Consider the following 23,626-nt stretch of genomic DNA (forward strand, 5'->3'; position numbering starts at 1 on the left):
TCTGTTGATGGTCTAAAGTAATTTAGGATCGTGCATTTTCTTGCAGTTACATTTTTTTTTCTCATTATAGTGTCCTTCTCCTTGCAGATTTATGTAACATTTTTGTTTTTTTTCCATTCGTTAAATGCAAAATGGAAACAAATTTACCAATGACGGTGTAAAATCAGTTTAATTCCAGCATGTGAAGTTGTATTGGTCTTACTTTTATTACCACCATACTTGGACAAGAGACAGACCTGCATGCTAAAAGGTCTATAGCTATGCTTCAGAAATGTGCTTGAACAGTTTTATTTTATGTCCATTGTTGCCTTTGAAGTACATATGCAGTGTAGTGAATCAAAACAGATTAGAAAATAGCAATCCCAGGCATAAACTTAGCAACATCTCTAAATAAGCATTGTGACCTGTCTCATGAGAGGCCTAATGATTTCATTAAGCAAGAAAGTTAGTGCTGGCTTTTCCTTTGGGCTGACAAAGTTCTTAGTACCATATTTTCAGTGTGTTTTTTTACTCTTACATTTATTTATTTAGATTTTTCTCAGATATACCCCTTTCTAATGAGTTCTCATATGTTGAACTGTTATATGTATAGTGATAAATATAGACTTAGTAATTTTACAGAGGTGGAGATGTTTTTGTAGGAATAGTTCTGATTGCAAACCAAGTGCTGATTTGCTAATTGTTCTCACTTTATTCATGTTGTAACATTCACTCTCTGCTATCCATTTGCCCAATTTGCCTTCAAGTTTTAATGATTTTGCAATTTATTGCACTTTGATTTCCTTCTTCTTTTTATTTTAACTAGTTTTACTAGACTGAGAAATGTAATTGGTTGTTGGCAGCCATATACAGTTGGAAAATGTAGAAATGTCCAGTAATTAGCTCTGGCTCTTGACTCATTCACATGTACGTGGACATTTTATTCTTTCAAACACTTACTGGATCAATATTTCTAATTTCACGGGATGTATTACTGGGAGAAGTATTGTGCTCTACTGCATGGGATATAAATGTCATTTTCTTAGGAACACAATGACTTTCAGCATTCCTTTTTCACTAGGACTGCATTCTTTTTTCTTTCTTTCTATTTTTCTTGTTTGTTTGTTTCAATTTGGACCAGTGATTTACTTTTTAATAAGTTAAAATGATGTCATATTGAAACACCATAGAAATTCATCATTAATAATACAATATTCCTCAATCGTTGTTCTGTGATGCCACATCAGTGATAAAGATTTAGTAGCTATCTCAAGGCGAAGGGACTGACATGACACTGTGTGGAAGTACTGACCTGAAAAATAGAAGTGTGAGATGAGACTGTGCTCATATATCCTAGAACAATGAATCCATTTATTTGTTAGAGTGAGATGTGACTCTGATACCACGGAGTTAAAAAAAACAATTTATACCTGCTGTGGATGCAGTTCAACTTCTCTGGAAGAAAAAAAGTTGTCCTTCTCCTGTAAATGAAAGAAAGATTTGCAACAGCGGTGAAGCGGCAGGTTTCTTAGCTTTGATATCTGGAGTGAAAAAAGCACGATCAATGATGGTTGATGGAAGCAATTCCATATATGCAATGAGATATGAACCTATCTTAGTATATGTATGTTCCTTGTTGACTATATCTGAGCAAGATAAAAATATGAAGGTAATTTTTGTCTTTACAGAGATAGTAAGGCGGGTTAGAAAACTATATGCATCATTTCCTGACTTTCAATAGAAGTCTTTAAAGTTAATTTGCACTTTACTTGAGGATGAAGCCATATGTAAGCACTGTACCCTTTTCTTTGTTTGCCCATTTCAAGTCTCTTTATGACTCAAAAAATACAGGTACTGTATTAATATTTTAATATATATATATATTTAATTTTTTTTTTAAGAGAGAGGTGATTTCCCTTGTTTGCTATACATACACAATTTAAGAAGATCGTATGTGTATATGTGACCACATATGACTCAATGTATAAATATAGATGCATGCACTTCGCCGTCAACAGAGTTGACTGTGATAGTAATTGTGTTTCTGAGATTTGATTAATAACATTTTTTATTGTTTAGACATAGGCTGCTTTTTCTAAGGCTCATTTAAAATACAGGTCCTCACTATCTGCGCCCATTAGAAATATCTCATGCCTGTTTGGAAAGTATCAAAATTTTTATTTCCAAAAACATGCCCAGATTTCTATTTAAATTATACTTCTACCAATTTCAGACTGTAATATTGCTGATCCTTTGCAATTATTGCAAATATGTAAATTCAAAGTTTAAATTCGTCTCTTTACTATTTATTTTTGTTTACTTTGTTCAAATGATTTTTTTGAAACCTGTTAAAATAATCTTACACATTTGTTGTGAATAAACAAAGATTAGACATGCTTATATTTTCTTTTTTCAAAAATTTATTATTTATAAATTTTTTTCCTTAAAACGATTACTCCATAGTAACTTTGGATAAGGCAGAATAGCTCTAAATGGGGTGAAAAATAAGACTTTGTGGTTTACGTAGAGATTTTGTTATAATGGGTTCCTTTGCTTCAAACTGTACATATCTGTGGCTGAGCTAATTGTGCAAGGTTCCTGTATTGCCAAGAGAAATAGATAGATTTAACCTACATGCTGTTTTATTCTTGTTTAGACAATTAACTCTGGTAATATGAATCTGCTGAAGAACTGAGTATTTCATCCAGTTAATTCTAATGAAGGACTGGACTGTATGGTCCAGAAATCCATATATGCAGTGTAAATATCCACTTCATATACAGTTTTCAAGCTCAAAATCAGTTATGGAAATTGACATAAGTCTTTAGCCAAAGGGCAGCCGTTTAGGTGACAGTCCATCAAATACTTAAGAATCCTGAGTCCCAGTCATGTTTGCATTTTTTCTTTCTTTTATATTCGTTAATTATACCCTTCTTTAAATGCTAGTAACAATTTAATTAATTTTTTATCTACTTTTTTTTTTTCTTTTATTTTTGAACTCTAGAAACTACCTCTTCAGGTTGCAACTCGAGGATCTCTCTCTAATACAGGTATGTTAAATGTTTTCTTTGCCTTATATAGGTTAGATGGATGTTTTAGAGCAGATAATCAGGATATATTCATAAGCTTTTTAGCCACAGATAAATATTCAGCTGTTTTTGTCCTCTTTGCTGTATTATATAAATCATACAATCCATTTTAATTCTAGATTAGTGTTTGTCCCAGGCCGTACAGACCTGATGTTGCTTTACTCTCTGCTGGGATTTTTGTTAGTGTGGATCTATTAAAAAAAAATGGAGACTGGAAAAAAGGATCGTGTTCTCTTAGGAAAATATTCTAACTTTGGATTGTGGACTTTGTTAAAGCTTCTGTCTTCAGAATGTATTATTATTAAGGATGAAATGTGTTTTTAAAATAACGATAAACTAAAAACTTATTTCAAACACTGAAGAAAAATTAGGCAAACTAAACAGCAAATTTTCAATGAAGTCATAAAATGTGAACAAAGTTGTCAGAATCCAGGTTTTGGATGGCAGCTATCTGCTGTTTAAAACTTGTTGGAGCTTGGAACTAGAAAGTAAAAGCTTTTAAGAGGCATTTAGGTGTCATAGCCAAGTGATAATTCCTGATCAGTTTGTTTCTTTGTGTAACTTCCATGCTGAATTTATCACATATCTGCTATCTCATCTTTTCTCAATCTTCCGAGTGGTGTTCCTTGCTTTGGCTTTGTTAGTTTTCTTTTTCAGTGTTTAACCTAGCTTTCCTCTGTTAGGGTAAGTATCAATAGACTCAGCTCACTAAAGAGGGAGAAGTCTGTACTTTACAGAAGTGTGTAACTGCTTATTCAAACCATCACCCCCATGGATCAACAAAATTTCATACTAGGACAGAAACCCTGACACTAATTTTCTGCTAGACTACTAAGCTTTTGTCATCTGAATGTGCAGAAGCCATTAATTAGTTCTCTGAAGTTAACTTTTAGTAACATTTCTTTTCAGTCCTTAGTGCTGTAACATCACTGGTTTGCCTTTTCCTACAACAGTTTGGGACTAGATTTCTAAAAAACAAAGTATGACAGTATTTTTTCTTACTAGCATATTTTCTTCCTGTTTTTGTATTCTACCATTATGACTCCTCCATACTTGTCCTTCACAAACCTCATCCTTTTCTTTCCCTATGCTTTCCCTTTGGTCCTGTTAGTGTGTTCTAGGACTATCCTACATACAGTACATCAAAAGATGTATTTCCTTGGATTCTTCCAGGCTGGGAAATGTATCTGTTATGGCAGCTCTAAGTGAGCTGAGAGATATCTGAAGCCTTTGTTTTGATGCAAGTAGAGCAGGAGTAATGTATATTACATTTAGGACATCCTGCATTCCTCCAGGGAAAGCAGGAAGGTTGTCATTGATCGTGCAGTAATAAAACTAAGTCCCTTCTGGTACCTCCCTCCAGATCAGCACCGTGATCACCACTTCCACCATCACTGGAGATTAATTGTAGGAAGTCCTACAATTCCAAGCATGATTCCACAACTATTTTCAGTATTTTTGGAGAAAGCTAAGATATAGAGGCAGTCTCTCAAAGTCTCACACTAGAAAGTGTGAAAGCTCTGTTAATTAAAATAAGCATAACCTTCCATGAGAAAGTTCAGAATTCACCAGTTTAGCAACTCTGAACTTGAAACCCACCTAAATCCAAAACTGTATTTACCAAATGATTCATAGAGGTTTACAAACATTTCGTATACTCTAGGAAAGTACAGAATCCTAGTTTGCAAATGCTGTCATCCACAGGTGTCATAGGATTTGCCCAAAGATGAACAGAAGTAAACCTCAATTTCTGAAACCTTAGGGTATATGTTCTCAGTCACTCATAGTAAATAAATGTTTTAAAGTCAAATCTGAATCTTTTACATCTCTAGAGAATGGCTATAGGATTAGAGGATGTTACCAAATTAATGACTAAAATATGCAGTATTTTGAAGTTCCAAATCTTTTAAACCTTAAACTCTGTTGTGGTTGAAAGAGGTAGGAAAACGATGAGAAATGGTTAAAATGATATGAAATTCCTGAGTAACAGAATGATGGAATTTTGCAGGACAAATAAGCCATACTGTGGTTTTGTTCATTAATATCTTATGGCTAGTAAGCATTTGTTTGCTGAATGATTGAATACTTTGACACTTTATGAAATGACAGAGTTGTTCTTGCAGCATTTTTTCTTCACAAAGTTGTCATTATGCATAAAAACAGAGTTTAATTTTTCTGTTTATGATGTTTATTTGATTACAATGCATGAAGAAGCCTTTCTGAAAACATGCAGATGTTTCACAGGCTAATTAGTTATTTTCACATCTGGAAGAAAAGGTGCATGGTGAAGTGCTAGCTGTACAATATTTTCAGGGTAAAATAATAAAAGTATGAAAGGTCTGGAAACAGTGTAACCTGTACACTTGTTGTTTAATTATTTTAAAACATTGCTTGAGCTTTATTCTCATTACTGTGTGTATGAGGGAGGAGAAATTTGCTGACTGTTCCTCATGTGCAGTAGGTACTTAGAGCAAAAAAGTGAAGATGTTTGTTACAATTTGGATTTTTCTTTTTTTCAGTTTTCAATTAAACTTCTGAAACTCTTTATTTTGTTTATATTTCTGCTTTGCTTTGTCTTGATTCATCAGTTTAATCTTTCTTATAACATGTTTCAGGAAAGAAAGGGAATGCTTATAAATTAATCTTGATCATTGATACACTTCATTTTTTTTAATATAAGTTTATATAAGTTTTCCCAATCTGTTATGCTTAAGTAGCCGCTGGAGTTTGTCATAATTGGCTTTCTGGGCTGTGAGGGCACATTGCTGGCTCATATCCAACTTCCCATCCACCAGTACTCTCCAGTCCTTTTTAAAAGGGCTGTGTTCTATCTTTAAATCCCCCAGCTTGTACTGATAGTTGAGGTTGCCCATAATCCAGTGCAATGCCTTGCACTTGGCTTTCTTGAACCTCATGATGTTCTCCCTGGCCTAATGCTTAAGTCTGGCTGTCTCTCTGAATGGAATTTCATCCTTTGGGCTTGTTGGCCAGACCACACATCTTTGTGTCATCTGCAAACTTGCTGAGGGTGCGCTTGATCCCACAGTCTATGTCACTGATGAAGATGTTAAAAAGCATTAGTCCCAGTACTAACACCACTCATCACCAATCTCCATTTGGATGTTGAGCTGTTGACCACCTCTCTCTGGGTATGATCTCACAATCAGCTCTTTGTCTGTCGAACAGTTCACCCAAGTCCATCTATGTATGTCATATTTACAATTTTCATTATATGTATCTTTGAAAGGAAAGAGTTTTTTCAGACAAGATATTATTTTGTAATTTTATCAGACATTGCATTTTTATCAGAAATAACTATGTAATGGGAAATCTTTCTGAAAGTGAATGGAGTAAGATAATGAATCCTTGTTTATACAGTTGTGGGAGGAAAAAACAAAGGCCAATGTGTATCAAATATATACAGATGCTTTTTTTTTTTAAATGGGTACTTGGTAAATAGCTTTGGAATTCTAGATAACCTTTTTAAAAAAGAAAAATAGATGTTTGAATTTTGAATTCTCACAATAGAAACGCAGAACAGAGTTCATTCATTGAAAGGTTTCTGTTTCCATTTCTTTAGTGAAAGTTAATCCCTTGTAAAAGTGAGAGTTAAAATGTTAATAGATTGCCTCAGACAGGATGTGTATCTAACATGAGATAGCGAGCCATTGTTGCCCATTGTGGATGCATCAAAGATGTCATCCAACATGTCATGATTCTGTTTTCTGTACTTTATAGAAAAAGCCTGTTTGAGTAAGCAGGTTCAATATGATAGTGTCTAAAGCAAACTGGTATTTGATGTGTCTCAGCAATTTTCTCTGTGTGGGAGAATAAAGAAGAATAAAAAGAGTGAAAGCCCTTTAAAGCTCTTGCTGGAGAAGCCTGGAAGTCAATTTGTTCAAAGCTGACTGTCAGAACAATGTGTGGATGGTGATTATGGATTAGGAAAGAAGCCCTCATTGGGCTACAGTTGTAGAATGACAAATATTTTACACATCTCAGTTCAGCATAGTAGCCATGTAGACTTTCTTCTATTATTGAAGGCCGGAATCTATGTGGTTTTCATTTGAAGTTTTGGTTTTTTTTTATCACTCACCTAAAGTAACAGTAGAAAATTGCCTAAAAGCATTGCCTAAGATGAAAGCTGAATTTTCTGAGAACTCTTATATATTTCTTAAAATACAAAATCAGAAATCAAAATAGTAGTCCTACAGTAAATAACTCAGGAAAAAAAAAAGTATTTAAAATTATGATATCTAGACAGTATCAGGATTAATAGCAGGACTTTGGCAGTATGTAGAAGATGACTGTAAGAAATGTATTTTTCGAAGTTTTTTTTTTTTTTTTTTTTTTTATCTTGGAAAAGAATGATTCTAAATTCAAAGATTTTTGTGACTCCTTTCCTAATCCTCAAATAGCTTGCTGATACATCTGTAAAGTTTAGTTTATGGATGAAGAAAAGATGTATGCTAATACAAGCTGACTTACAGAATCTTTTATAACAACTGTGGCATCTTTATATGGATGTGTCCTGTGAATACATGAAAAATTTCAGCTCACCTTTCACTTTAATCTTCTAGCCATGGAGGCTATTATCACTTTGAAAATCACCCCCTTCCACTTGCTCCCGTAGTTATGTAACTCTCCTGAGATTTTATCCTCATGTTGAGTCTATACATTTTCTGTTGAAAACACAGATATCTCTAAGTCCATTTTTAAAGGTAATTTTGGTTCCTAGTTTGTTGCAAAAGAGCCAAATTCTTCATACAAGCTAAAAAGTTTGGAGGTTTTTTGTTTGTTTGTTTGTTTGTTTGTTTTTGAGGCTTTCATTTAACTTTAAATATAGGAGTATAAAGCTGAATTTATTTATTTATTTATTAACTGCTAATGAGACTTTCAGGTAAGTAAAGTCAAGATGGGATTTATGAATGGCCAGGAATAAGAGTTGCTTTGGAGAATGGCTTCTACAAAGGAGATTCTTACTGGTGTTTGCATGTTTCAAGTACATTTGAAGTACTTCCTACAAATGATAATTGAGCTTTATGTGTCATAAATGGCTGAATGGTAGGCTGAATACTGAGTCGAACTGTTGTATATGTTGAAAATATACATGAAAATTTTTAATACTTAATACTTCTAATACTTTTTAATGTTTTAGACAATCTATGATAATTTTATAAAAAAGATAAAATATTTATGCCAGTTGTAGTCTCAATTAGAAAATAACAATTGCTTGCATCATCCACCAAAACATTATTTATGCTTGGGCTCTTCATATGTGCATCTGAGGTGTGTGAATGAAAAATGGATAGCCATAGCAGATAAGTTAGCATTACTTTTGGTGCTGGTAAGACTTCTGCAAATTATTCCTGGAGGTCTTGAAAGCAAAAGAAACAACTAGTGTTCATAAAACTTTTTCGTAGGGGACTGAGGTGAGCATTTCTTTATCTGTGGTATCACTAGTGTTCTCATTTTGTATTGTTGCCTACACACAGAACTATATTTTTCTGACTAAACTTGCAACCTTATTGGAAGCTAAAGATGAATTCAGGCACCAGTGCATAATTTCACATGTCTAATCTGTAATCCACTGACCTCTTCTACATGTAGTTTAAGGGGATTTCCTCAATCTAAATGAAATATATTAGATTGCATGTATTCTCATCTTCTCTCAATAGTGTATCTGTGGGGAAATGAGCTATCAGCAGGCAGTATTTCATTTCCCTCGGGAGGGAAAAAAAAAGCTACTAAAATTAGTTAGTAAAAAAGTTAGTGTTCATAGATACCTGTACATGTTAACACATAAGATAGCAAATTTTCTAAAATCTGTCTTTGGTTGTATTTGGGCATGTTCTCTTTCAATATTCACTGTGAATAGTCTTTCTATACATGGGATTTTTTGCCTACATTAGACTAGTTACATATGTTATGTATTTGGTTGTGGGGTTTTTTTTCCTTTGTAATGTTCTGCAGATCCCACCACAAAACTATACAGGGTGCAAGTGAGAAAACAGTTGATGTATGACTTCTCTTCTGCTCATCCCCGTTAATCATTTAAAATTGGCTTCTAAGTAGCATGGAGTTTTTCTTTCCAGAACTTGTAATTTCATATGCCCTTCACTACAGCTGAAATGTGTCATGTAAGTTTAGAATGAGTCCAAGTGAAGCAAAATATTGGCAAATTGGCAGGTCTTTGCAACTGCCTTGTCTTTATCTATGCAAGTATGAAGAAGAAAGCCAGGCAAAGGCTTTGTCATTTATTTGCTGTATCTGTCGTTGTTTTGGATCATTATTAAAATACAAGCACAAGTTTATTTCCAGGCAAATGAGTCTGAAAACATCCATCTAGCTACAGAAGCTTAGGGTTTTAGTTTCCTACCTTTGCCTATTAGGCAGCATATCTTGTGTGCTTACTGTAATTTTCTCTTCTGATTTTGCAGCAAAGACAAATAGGTACTGAAATTTTTCACTACCACTGGAGCAAACTTCCTCATTTTTTTTAGATAACAAACACTTGTGTTTTGTTTTTGAGATAGAGGGGAAGCCTGAATCACCTGGATATAAAATATAAGTGCATTTGTTCTCATGAGAAATAGAGATGATTTCAAAAGGTATGTGCATTTGTTTCACTGCAGATATTCAAGAAACTGCCGATGAGGATTTTCTAGTGATATAACTTATCTCTTTTTGAGTGATGGACTGCTAAATTTTCCTGGTATGTGTGGTGTGCAACCAGACTGTTACATACGCCAGAAGTAATTGTGGAAATACCTTTTTTTAAGGAGGTGGTACCTGTGTTTTTTCTTGAGCATGAGCAAAGTAGTGCATCTGCAGAAGAATAATCACGAAGTATCATGTTTGAAGGGAAACCAAGCTTCTGCTTTCCAAATATCTAGTCTGTATATAAGGCCATGGCATGCTTCAGCTGATTCTGGAATAAAGCAGTTGGAAAGTGACACACCACAAGTCAATGCTTGTGGTAGAGAAACATGGGCTCTCCTTGAGAAATAGCCTTTTCCAATGTAATGTCTGTATTAAATAAATGCAAAAATGATCAACTGTACAGAAAATGAAAGCAGAAAATATGGAGAATGAAAGCAGATTGTCTTCAATCTGATGTTGTCTTGCCTGAGCGGAGAGTTGGCTACATGCAATTCCTGGTTCAAAGGCTTCAGTGATGCTGCAGTGTTTAACAATTTAGAAAATATTTGGAATATGCTTTGAAAGACATGTCCCCATTCTATCTGTAATACAGGATCTGCAAATATGATTATTAGGTGTTGATTATAGACAAAGATATGTATGTTTGTTGTCTATCCTAACCCATGATAACTAATGTGAGTGCAACCACAACTTGTATACCATGTATGTCTTAGGAGTAAGCTTAAAGACAGGTCTTCTGGGCTACAAAGAGGATTGTGTTTCCCAGTACTACAGACATCGATTAAACAATTCTACCAGAGTAATGGACATAGATTCTATTGGGTAATTTTAAGTGTTGGAGATGATTTCAGCTTACACCTCTTTGCATAACATCAATATGTCGTCTGAGGACACTGTGTGGTCCATATTGTGCCCTGACACTGCTTTTTAACCTATGAAATTAAAAACACTTGAACTAAGATTGAGAAAAAATGGCTCTGTAGCTTTGCGTCCACTTGACATGGGAAATAAAACTTTAAGATGCACTGAGCTCTAGGGAACTTTCACCACAGTGCTGTTAAAGAATGTACCCAGCTGCTGAATTATGGAAAGAACTGGCAAAAGTTCTGCTCCCCTGATCCCTAGGGTATTGGTGGATATATATATTTTTTTGGATTTAGGAGACTAGATCTTTGCTAGATTTTTATTTATTTGTTTTTTTTTTTAAGAAAAAAAAAAAAACACCAGAATTCTGAAATATGTGAAGAATCAAAGGGAAAGGGAAAGTCTGAGGATGGAGGTTGGAGTGGTTGGAAAGGAGCCTGCGCAAGTATAGGAGGCTTGTAGGGGTGCTCTCATAAATGACTGAGGACACAGAGGTGCAGTGCACTGCTTGCCTGGTAAGCACTGTTGAGCTCAATTTAAGACAAGGATTTTTGCTCCTAAATGTTTCAGAGATGCTGTTTAGTTGAAGCATAAGGAGGTACTCCTGTTCTGAACTAAGAATAACAGTTAAAGTAGCTTCAAGTTTTATAGTTTTATTCTGTTAAGTTTATCCAATCTTTTGGGAAATAAGTTGCCTTTATTTTGCCTGTCCTGGTTTTTCTACTTTATCCCTTCCCTAGTTTCAGTAGGTGTTCTTATCTCTTTTAGCATGTATTGTTTTATCCATTCCAGATGGTACAATATGATACTTCTGTTGTCAAGTCTGGGAGCTATAAATCATGTCAAAATATGTTAATAATTTTATTTAGTAAAGTTAGATGTACTTTGAAGTATCTGGTGTTAGACATATATATGAGATTTCTGTTATTAAATCATGGTTCAGGTCTTATTTTGGATTTATTTCCAGGCAGCCACACTGAAAATATTCTTTGTTTGAATGATGTACTGACATCATACACAACTACATTATTTCTCATAGCTGCAATTTGCTATTCTATTTTTTTTTTTTTTTGGTAAGATCATTGCCTCTTGAGGGCAACTCAGTACAATGAGCATTTAGGAGTTACACTTGATCAGTGGGTTCTGCTTCATGGCAGTGTTCCTGTCCATCTGCCCCACAGTGGAACTCGGAGCCTTGAGTCAGGTGCTCAGACTGTCTGCCCAGTGCAAGGGGGCAGCTGTATACCGAAGAACAGAATCCATCAACATCTGCATCCCCAGCTGTCTAACTCTGCTGGGGAAGAATGTTGACAGTACAGGAAGCAAAAATGCCACTCCATTTTTGAATTAGACATCTGTATAGAATATGACAACAGGGATTTTATACATGTTGGCCATATGAAGCAAGATTTCACAGTAAGTGAACTGCATCTAAAATGTAAAATAAGCTTTCTATTGTGGTTTCTAAACTGAAATATCAGTATGAAACTAAAAGATTGTGTGACTACTAATGAGCATTCTTAAGCAAGGCTTCATTGCAGATTGAACATAGGCCGATCTTTTCAGTAATTATCCTTGTTATAGGCTCACTTGATGTCCATCTGCTTTTTTTTTCTTTTCTTTTTTACTTTTATTCCCTCACATGATTTTAATACCAGCTTCTCTAGCCAATTCTTCTGGTTTTCACATTTGTCCTAGTGCCTGGATAATGATTTATTTTCTTCTTCAGATCTATAAAATAATTCAATGATGTGATGATGGCTGTTGGTGTATTGATTAGTCAATTAAGTGAACAAAATATCAAACAGATTATTGTAAAGCTGTAGAAAAACATAGGATCTGTGTTTGGGCTTGTTCATATATCTTGATGTTTATGGGAATTTAGCTTGAAATAAGCAACGACAAGAATATGATTCAAAGGTAAATGAGTTAATCATAAAGGAATTTGATTAGAGATTAATATTTATACTTGTTGTTTGTCTATATTTTCAATTATGAAAATGACTTTCTTGATTGAAACCCATTAGTGCTTTTCCAAGGGGACAGCTAACTTTGCAATAAGCAAAAATAGACAACTCCAAACTTTCTTATGTATTGTTTTATTTATTTATTTTTATTAATTACTTATATTTGCTAAAAGGCAAATAAGAGATCTGCGAAAAATATCAAAATTTTGTATTTATGTGGATACCTTGGTAATGTTATGAAAATAGTGGATACTCTAGGATTGTTCAGTAACTGGTGCAGAAGGAACACAAATTTGTATTAATTAGATAAATAATAACATCTTTGCGGCAGTGACCTTTTTTTTTTTATGGAATGTGATTCAGTTTCTTAATCTTAGTCTCTAAATGAAACCTGAATGAATCACAACACAAGGTTTATATATACATATATCTATATATAAAAACTTTCAGAGCTTTAAAAATTGACATTTTGGATGAAATACTAGGTTTGGTACTTGCACTTTACATTAGTTTCTGTTAATTATACTTAAATATGAATTAGAGAATGCATTCATCTTGAGGATAGCTTAAGTGGAAAATGCAGTAGCTGTGCAGTATTTGTATGTGCCATTGGTTTCAGGATATTTGTCATTGGAAATCCCATTTGAAAGGATTATAGCCTTAGGCCCAGGAGCTCTGAACCTTTGCCTAGATGTTCGGAGAGTTCTGGGCAAAGTTCTGTCCCTCCTTGTACTCATTACAAAGAAATGATCAGCTGAAGGGTCAAACTGTTCCTCACTTTTTCCCACCCTATAAGTTGAAAACAGGAGCTTGTGAGAGGAGAGACTGTGCAAATTGGAACTGTAGTGACTAGTCTCTGTGAATGCTCAGACTCCTGCACACACCGCAATTTCCACTGATGAAATGGAAGCTTTCTTCAGTGCTGTTCTTTCTGACTCGTAAATGCATGGCTGCTTTAGTTATTCCAGCAGAATTTTGCATACTGCTTTCTCTAAATACATAGCCACTGAACAAAATTAAAACAAATCAAGAAGAAAAGAAACAAAAGTATCTGTATTTGTATTTGTGTTTTATACTGTTGAATGTGTAGAAATGCAACTGCATTTTTTTTTTACTTTAATGAGGCTAGGTTTTCTTACTGAAGTTTTTATGATATGCCAAGACAGGTCTGAAGAAACAGTGACACTGTAAGTTCAGACACGATCAAAAATAGATTATTGTATATTTATGAAAACTGCTCTACGTGTGATTCTACAGCCTTTTTCTTGCATGACTGTCAGCAGTTTTGCTTGTAAAATAGAATACTGTGCTATGCAGCACAAGAAAATGAAGTAAAATGATTTATACTCACAAAGTCTCCTATGAAGAATTTCACGTGCTAATGTGTATGGGTATTTTACAATTGAAATAATATTTGTAATCAGACTAAATATATTCCTTATTTCTTGAAATAAGCTTGTGGTCGGATAGATTCAAATGCATCTTGTTTCTTCCTGACATCATCATGACAGTTTTTCCATATATTTACACACAAGCGTATGCTTATACACACCATTTAAAAACATCTGAGTAGGTCTTTCTAATGTACTTTGGTAAACATTATTTTAAAAGAAATTCATCATTTAACAACCTACTGCTGTCATGTCTCTCTAAGTTAGATTCTGCTGATACACTTGTAATGCACCAGCTATCCATTAGGAAGGCTGAACAGGGAAGCTGAAACTTTATAACTGATGCATGAAAAATCATAACCAAATTATTCTGGAAAAAAAAAAAAAAAGCAAGCATGCTATGTAAAGAATATTATTTCACTAAAATTTACAGTTTTAATGTTTTTTTTTTTTTTTTTTTTTTTTTTTCTGCTCCATCTGCAGCCTAGACACACAAAAAGTAGTGGATGGGGAGGAGTAAGAGACAAATTATTTCTACAAAGTTACATATAAAATATGTTGTTATGGTATCATTGAATTTAATGAATGTACACGTTAACATGAAGGAATAAGGAAAAAATGAACAATTAGTTCCCCATATTTTCAGAAATAATATTTATTAACATTCCTGATCAAATAAAGTATAACATGACAAGAAACTGCTTTCTTAAAGGTGAATTATCCCTTTGACTTGCAAACCTTGGAGAAGAATGAGCAGGATGGGATGGAGGAAAAAAACATGAATTACTGTGAGTGAAACCAATCAGACTGAGGCACTATAAATGCACCTTACTGCTGATGTGAGGTACAAAGCTCGTGGAGAGTGTGATGTTGTGGAAAGTCTCTGCTAATTACCTTTGCATATTGGGAAAGAAAAGCATCTTTTAGCCTGAGATCACAGTCATGCTATAGCAAATACATTTTACAGGTAAAATAAGGCTGATCATACAAGGGAAGATTCCTCATTTAGCATAAGAGATAAGTAAAAAATATAGTATTTGTTTTTATCTGTGAAGAAGATGCAATTTTTACCAGACTTTTCCAGAACAGCAGGTATATGTGCAATGCAGAAAATAACAGAAAGGATCTTGGCATCCTTGCTGAGAGAATCAGCCACACATAAACTCCCTGCTGCTGCTAAATATCCAGCAGAGGGAAAGGCACCAGAAAGCTGGAGGTAACTTCTTTTCTGAAGAAAAAAAACCAACCAAACAACAAACAAACAAAAAAAACGCACAGGTTGTCTGGTTTACGCAGCAAATCAGCGTAAAATAGATGCAAGAGCTCTAGTCAGCCTAAACTAGAAAACGGGGCTTTGGATGGTAAAATCTGAGAAGAAAAAAAGGATTAAAACTGGTAGTTTCTTGAAGAAGAACTTGTGGTCTGGCTGAATATGTTGCACTAAATGAGGTCATTTAAATATGGTCACAAAATGTCCATAAAGTCTCTGGAAGCCAGCCAACATACCCACTGTCATGGCAGAGAAGCCTCTCATGAAGTGCTAGAGCATGCTGGAGACAATGTGCAGGAGAAGAGCTACTGCTGTGTTTACTGGGCTGACATGAATAATTTTCAGCCAAAATTCTCAAAGCACAGGTGGTTGAGACTCTCCAGATGCATGTCTCTACAAAGATCTGCAAATGGCTGGATGCAGTCATTCAAGCTTCCTGGCTGAAACATCTCTGCTGAGAGCTGGGCAAAGCTTGGAAGCTGTCTGAAGTTATTTACCATTCCTAAGCCCATGGCTACAGCAGCATGTTGTACCTTTAAGCTGGGAACAGACAGCGCAATACAATCAGTTACCCCTAGCTGGCCTCTCAGATGATAGAAGGTTGTGGCAGGCAGTGAAATGGAGTGCTTCAAATAAAAACACCTTTGCTACTGAGAGTAGGAGACGGAAAACTGAAAACAAAGAGAATCTGAACCAAGTGATTCCCAAATTGCTTCTCCTGTAGGAAAAACACAGGTTTTCTTGTATGGTATATTTACTTAGCACAGCTTGTAAGATTACCTACTCTTCTTCTGCAGATTGGGGTGTAGCAGACTTATACAACTTCACTCTCAGAAGCGAGGAATTTATTTGGGGGTCCGCAAGCCAAAAGCAAAATGTTACTTTAAAAATGCACGTTACTTTAAAAAAAAAAAAAAAAGTAAAATGAAGAAAACTTAATTAGAAGATAGTCTCATTCCTGTACGTGCCCACGGTTCTGAGATAAAATCATATACACCTGAAGAAAATATATAATGGATTAGAGCTTTACTATTTTTTCTATTTTATTCAGAGGTAGCTTGTCATATCCCTGAGAAATATTTTTAATTGTCTGTGTGAAGTGGATGATCTCAAAGAGGCAAGTGAGAGCTGGAAGGTAAAACTGAGTTAATAGTCTAACAGCTAGCATACTGCCTTTGAGTGTAAGAGACTGGCTTGTATCTGCTTTTGTCATCTGATTCACAGCATGGATTTGGACCTGATTCTTCTGTTGCTTAGCTTGTTTCCTTAACTGTAGGACTCAATAGAGTCGATCCTTTTTCTTTTTTTTTCCCCCTTTTAATTTGGAAGATATGTAATTGCAGCTCCAAGAAGTTGTTTTTTTTTTTTCTAGTAAGGTTGTAGGAAAACTTTGAAAAGGTTTCGGAGAAATTGATGTGTTTGTATCTATCTGGGGCTAGAAGTTCCCCGGGTTCCTAGTGTTGGCCAGTGTTTGTTATGCTGACTTCGTGTGACATAGCTAAAGTTTTGCAGCTCCTCTGGTCTCTCATGTAGTTTGTGTCTCTTTTGAATAATTGAAGGCTGAATGTGCAGAGGGTTTTGGGTAATGCTGCTCTGCTACCTTCCTGCTGCATTGCTTAAGTACTAGAAGCACTGCAGTGGCCATGCAAACTTGTGGTGTTATCAGAGGTTAACAGTGTGACGGGTGGGTGCAGTGATGGCAGTGTTGCTGTAGAACTGTGATCTTCGGCACAGACTGAGCACCAGGTTTCCCGATACCATGGGACTGGAGAAGCAGATGTTTGTGTTAATTAAAGAATGTTGAGTATCCTTTATCTCACCTGTCTGTGGTATAGACATTGCTTTAAAATGCCCGTTGAAGACTGTAATTACTATGTGAACATTCATAGATACTATAACTGCTGAGTGTGATGTTAACGCACTGCCATGGAAATTCAGGTTGTGAGACCCTTTTTCTACTGGAATTTGTGTTTTCTGTTCTTTATTCAGCGTGATCATTCTGCAAAGTTCTTGTACAGAAAAGCAAGCAAAAGTGCAATCTGAGCAGACTTCATCTAGGACAGTATTCTTCCCCTTGTGTGCCTTCATGTTAGCACCAGCATCTATCAGATCGATCTCATACTTAGTGATCCTTAGAGAACCCTGAAATAGTTCATGAAAGTAGGCTGTCTGATTGGGAAACTGATGATTACTGTTAGCTATATATAGAGGAAGTGCAGAGCTGAGTTTGCTCTTTCATGGTGGTGTCAAATCTACAGGAATGTCTGGAATAGGAAGAATGAAAACATAGTGGATCTCTAGAACAGGTGGGGATCTGAATGGGGATTTGGGCTGGGCTGCAGCTTTTAAGAGGACCAGATAATTCTTTCTTTATGTGCTTTAGTATCTAGCCAATGAGTAGAGGAAATTTTCAGTACTTTCTATTCTTTCAAGAGATTTTTAAGTATTATTTTACATGTCTTGAGGTTCAACATTCGTACATCATTATGGAGAAGAGAGCTAATTAGTGTAATGATTAGATTGACGTGATGATAATGTCACTATGCAGAATTTCATGGGAAGTCCATACACTAAAAATGTGTCTTACCATTAAATACATATGACTGCATTTCCAGTAAAATAGATTTTGAAATGAGTTTGCAGAAGAGTTGGGGACCACAAGCCGAGGGTGGACCAGTAGGTATCAGAAAAGCTGCAATAAACCTGTGAACCTTTGCCTGCTTTCTGCTTATAGGGGGAAGAGAGTATTAGAGGGGAAAAGAGCAAAACTTGCATATAATACATGTTTTCCAGCATGTGCTAACATCAACAAACTTTCCATAGATTTATATAATACCGAGTTTGTTACATGTCTGTCCTTACTAGCTCAGCTTTGTATGTGTACTGGACAGTTGCAGAGGGACATTCATTATTTTTTTCAAGGTTGCTTGTGAAATACTTCTGCTCAGGTTCTAGACCATTTATCTTGTAGAATGATGGCTAACAAGTGCAAGAAGTTCCACTATCAACTGCACATTTTATAACAAGCTCTTTATAATAGAGGGGAACAACAGCTTGGTTTGAAGTTTAAATTCTGAAGGCTTCAATCACAAAATGTTATGTCCCAAATACCTTTTTAAGTTCAGTAAAATGGGGAATTTATGGCTCCCTGAATGTTAGTTAAAGTCTAGAGACAAATTCTCTGTTCCCTTCTTTCAAAATTACAATACCCTTAGAGTGTGGATGGTAAAGATCAGAGGAATGGTGATAATAGTACTCAAATGTTAAACTTTTTATTCAGCAGCTGGATAATCTTGTAGGAGCTGCCTTCTCTTCTTTCCACTGTTCATTAAAATAATTTGCAACACATGAAAGGTTAACATGAGGGCATAGAAGTGTTCTAATCTTTTTCAGTCCTTCTTAGTCTTTCATGATATACATAAGATTTGGGTATGTAATCCTGACTTGCAAAATATTCGCATTTATTTCAAAAGTGACTTCAGATCTTCTGCATGAAGAAATCTGGCTCTTCTGCTGACAAAAAAAAAAAAAAAAAAAAAAAGAACAGCCTAATCTTGGCAGGCTTTGCCTTGCTATTTACCATTTTCAGATTCATAAACAGAATTTTAAAATACTAGATGCTGACAGAGTAGCAGTTGAAATCCTGAATGCTTCATACTTATTTGTTCATGTAGTAGGAATTGCTAGGCATGATGAATTTGTCAGTTTAAATACTTAAATATAGAGGAGTCTGTTCAATGAAAAGAAAGTGAAAGAAAGGATGTGCTGGTGTGGCTTTACTTCATCTCCATCCATCTGAACCTCATAGTTTTTTCAGGTCTAACAACTTCCTTTTAAGGACCACCAGATGACTTTAAAAGAATCAGTAAATAAAACTCGTAATAGGTAACAGGAATTATTATAGTATCAGGCTGATAAATTCTCAAGTGTCTGAGCCTTGCAGGTTGCCGTTCCCTGACAATGCAGTCAGAAGTAACTGGGGATGTCAGCATTCCTACCTTCCTCAGTGCTCCAGCTGTGCATGTGGGAGGAAAAAAAAAATAAAAAATGCTTTTAGGCCATTTTAGTTGATGTAATCAGCTCATTGTAGGGCCATGTGAAGGTGATGTTACAGAGGAAAAGGCAGGAAATCGTGGCCAGGAGTGACGTCAATTTGAAGTGAAGGGGAGCTCTTAGTGTGCTAGATTTTTTAAAGGGTTTCTGGAGCCACAGTTCTCATCCTGGTGCAGAACTAGGAATGGAGGGGAGATAGCCCTCTTTGAATGACCAGCTTATTATCACATATTAACTCACCCTTTTAACCATACCCCATCCCCAGAAATAAAGCAATTAGAAAGAACAACAAGAAATGGTAAAAAATGGGATTTTAATTCATGTACTTGCTATTAAAGAAAAAATAAATAAAACAACGAACAGAAGAATCCAAAACATTTTAAGAACACTGAGTATTTTAAACTTGAACTTTAAGATAAAGGAAGTCTGCATTTGTGAAATATAAGTGTGTAACTCATTGAGATGGATGTGTCAGCTGGGAAAGTATGGCAGAACTCCCCTGCTATTCAGCTGCTCTTTTCAAATACTGCTGCTAGAGATTACAGCACAGCCTGAAAAGGCTAAAGGCGTGGATGGTTTGGAGCCTAAAGGAGAATAAGTAACAGTGGTTTTTCTTCACTAGGAAAATTCCAACCCCCTACTATAATTTTTCTCTTAAACTGTTATCTCCTTCAAGGCACTTCTTTCTCTGTGTGTTTTGTATAATACGAGTCTCTGGAAGCAGTTGGACTGAAAAATCATATTAAAATGGCTAGTTCCTTTTCAAACACTTATTTCTGGTGAATATCTATTCAATTACTCTATAAATCTGTTTTCCCCTTTTTTTCCTTTAAAACGAATGTGGAAAACTTGCCCTTTGAAGTTGCAGAATTTAATTCATAGAATCAAAGAATCTTGAGTTGGAAGGGACCTTTAAAGGTCATCTAACCCAACTTCCCTGCACTGAACTGGAACATCTACAGCTACATCAGGTGCTCAGAGCCCCATCCAGCCTGACCTCAAATGTCTCCAGGGATGGGGCTTCCACCACACTTCTCTGGGCAACCTGTTCCTGCGCTTCATTACTGTTATTGTAAAAAAAGCTTTATCCTAATATCCAATTTAAATTTCCCTCCTTTTAGTTTGAAATCACTTCTGTTTGTCCTATTTTAACAGACTTTTCTTACAGTCTCCATGTAGATACAGAAAGACCAGTCTCAGGTCACCCGGAGCCTTCTCTTCTGCAGACTGAGGAGCCCCAGTTCTGTCCTTACAGGGGAGGTATTCCATCTCTTGGATCATTTTTGTGGTCCCCATCTGGACAGACTCCAACAGGGCCATGTCTGTCTTGTACTGAGGACTCCACATCAGTCTTACTGATGTGATGGGTGAGAATCACCTCCTTTGTCCTGCTGACTATATGCTTCTTTTGATGCATACAGTTGACAGTGTTCAAAGGCCCACTGCTTGGATCTGTCTAGGTGTGTCTGAATGGCAGCCTATCCTTTGGGCATGTCAACTGTACCACATAGTTTGGTGTCCTTCGCAAACTTGCTGAGGGTGCACTTGATTCTACTGTTAATGTTATTGTCCCAGTACTGACCTTTGTGGGATGCCACTTGTCACTGATCTCTATCTAGACATTGACCATCATTCTCTGGGTAATCTGGCAACCAATTGCTCATCCATTGAACAGTCCACCTGTCAAATCCATATCTTTTCAATTTATAGAGAAGGATGTTATAGGGAACTGTGTCAAAGCCCTTACTTGAAGTCCATATAGATGACATCAGTGGCTCTTCTGTTGTCCACTGTTGCAATTATGCCATCATACAAGGCCACCAGGTTGGACAAGCAGAATATTTTGAAGTATTTTGCTCTCTCAAGGAAAGTGATAAGGAAATAGCAATAATAAGAAAACAAAAAACAACTCTAAATATAATTCCTAGATCAGCAGAAGTAAATAAAACCTTTACTGTGTTGACGGTGCTGGACGGTTTTGTAAGGAAGTGTTGATGTGGGTACTGGGCCTTAATGTGAGTGTGCCAAGTGGCACTGTTAAACTAAGTAATACTTTCTGTGCCATAGAATCATAGAATTGCTCAGGTTGGAAAAGACCTTAAAGATCATCAAGAACAACAGCAACCCAATCATACTACCCTAACTCTAACAACTCTCCACTAAATCATGTTCCTGAGCACCACATCCAAACGGTTTTTAAACACGTTCAGAGATGGTGACTCAACCACCTCCCTGGGAAGCCTATTCCAGTGCTTAACAACTCTTTTTGTAAAGAAGATTTATCCTGATATCCAACCTAAACCTCCCCTGGCACAACTTGAGGCCATTTCCCCTTGTCCTGTCACCTGTCACCATGGTACTTTTCTTCATGTGAGTTACAAATTATGGAGCTGCTTAATTTTGGATGTTTTCAAAATATCATACACCCTTTATAGTGGCAAAAAATATATTGATGCTGAGGAGTTTTCTAAATACAGAATTGAGGAACAATGACTCAAACGATGTTTTTGAAAATGTTAAAGAAAAAAGGATTGACAGCCATCACTCTTATTTCCGTAACAAGTATGTAATTTATATCCCCTTCCCGCATTTTCAGCATGCGTTACCATCAACTCCTCATGCTGCAGTGCTTGAACATAATCTCTCAACTTCTTTACACTAATGCAAAGGGCTGTGTTTTGTCTTAATTTTACACCATATCTCAAGATTTTGTGTTGAATGACTATCACAGAGGCTGGATAGCCAGCTAGGAATTTTTATGGTAAAAAAAACTACAAAACAAAAAACACTGTTGCAGCTTGTGCTTGTAGAGCAAGCTCTTCAGTCCTTTTCACTGGCAAACTTGATCTGCATTGGTCTTTGTCCTATGCCTGGGGGGCTGAGTGGAGCTCTGACTGCTGTTGACCTCAGTGCAGCCCTATTCCTTTTATTTCAAAGGCTCGCTGTCTTCTGTCTGATAATAAGCTCAGTGCAGTGTAGTCCTTGTGAGAAACACTGTCTATTCCAGAACAGCATGTTTCTCTTTTTAAGTCTGCATCCTAGTTTGCAGTATCTCGACATCTCAAATGGAAAGAAAAGGATAACTTGGCTGAAACAAGAGTTCCAATGCCAAAGTCAGAAAGTAAATAAGTAATTCAAAATCAAAATACCATTTCATACAGTATAGACTAAACTAAATCTGAATAATTTGTCTATATTTCGAATTTGGGATTGCATCTTCCAGCTGGAAGTCTGGAGCTATTGCAGTCAAAATGAGTATTCATGCGTGGCTTGGATAATGGATCATTGTGTCAGATGTGAAAAGCTACAGATGAGTAGAGTAAGAGAGATAGGCTTTCTTTTTATTATTATTTGTTGTTATGGCTATTCACATGGGAAAAACTCATCAAATGTAGTTCTTCCAACTGTAAAACTTTAGAATTGAAAGCCAAAGCATATACTGTTTAGTTTGATACTTATTTGGGCAAGTAATGGTCCATTTTCATGTCGTTTTATTATCTCACTTTATGATGATATTGTTAATAATGTGGTTTGGAGTAATATTGTTGTAGAATGAAAATGGAGACTTAATGATGTTATAAAACTAGTAAGCTTTTCCCAACCACTGTTATAAACACAAAGCAAAACTGTTCTTTCAGCATCCCTGAGACTTTCCATCAGTGACAGGTGCAGTGTCTTTCATGCTCATGTTTGCTTGCAGGACCAAAGAAAGTCACACCTGTGCTTGGCACTGGATAACCTTTGTCCTGAATGGAAGAGTGATAAGATGACTGAGACTATGCGTAAAAACAATCTCCAAAGTAAAATGTTTGTTTAAGCCTAAACATATGAAGGTAGTGTTAAAAACAATTAAAGGCTAAAAACAATTAAAGGCATTTATTTATGCATCAGTTCTAATCATAACCTCAGTCTTTCTCTGTAACTATTTGGACCCTTTTCTCCAGTTAGTTTCCAGTTGCAGATTAATCTGAATTCCTCAGTGGTTTATTAATCTTTGTCTTTCTTTTCTTGTCTATTCCAGCTGCCTGAGCAGTCTGTAGTCTCTCTCTTGTTTGTCTGTTTATTTTTAGACTTGATCAAAATTTTCAGTAGAGTACTTGAATTCCAGAGCTTAACCTTGAGAATGATAAACTGTCCTCAGTCTCACTGGAGACTGATAGGGGATATTTTCCATAAACATTCCCTTTATTTTTAATCTGATGTCTCTGGATATAGTTTTATACTTCTTGCTTTGTTTTTTTCTTTGTTTTTTTTCCTCTTTCACCTGAGGCAAACAGTTGGCCCTAAGTGCCGTGTTCATAAAGAAGTGCTGTGTTCATAAAAGAAAACTATAGAGTTCAGTTTAAAATT

General features: G+C 35.7%; 1 protein-coding gene across 4 annotated transcripts in view; it reads left to right on the forward strand.

Moving 5' to 3' along the window:
* Positions 1 to 23,626, forward strand: part of SEMA5A (semaphorin 5A) — a 316,919-nt gene that overhangs the window by 126,038 nt on the left and 167,255 nt on the right. For all 4 annotated transcript variants that reach the window (XM_085220463.1, XM_085220466.1, XM_085220462.1 and 1 more), the window contains one exon: positions 2,984 to 3,029. In XM_085220463.1, coding sequence (XP_085076589.1) covers positions 2,984 to 3,029 — 46 coding nt within the window. The remainder of the gene's footprint in view (positions 1 to 2,983; positions 3,030 to 23,626) is intronic.

Source organism: Meleagris gallopavo, chromosome 3 (genome assembly GCF_905368555.1).
Source record: "Meleagris gallopavo chromosome 3, MGAL_WU_HG_1.1, whole genome shotgun sequence".
Classification (NCBI taxonomy): domain Eukaryota; kingdom Metazoa; phylum Chordata; class Aves; order Galliformes; family Phasianidae; genus Meleagris; species Meleagris gallopavo.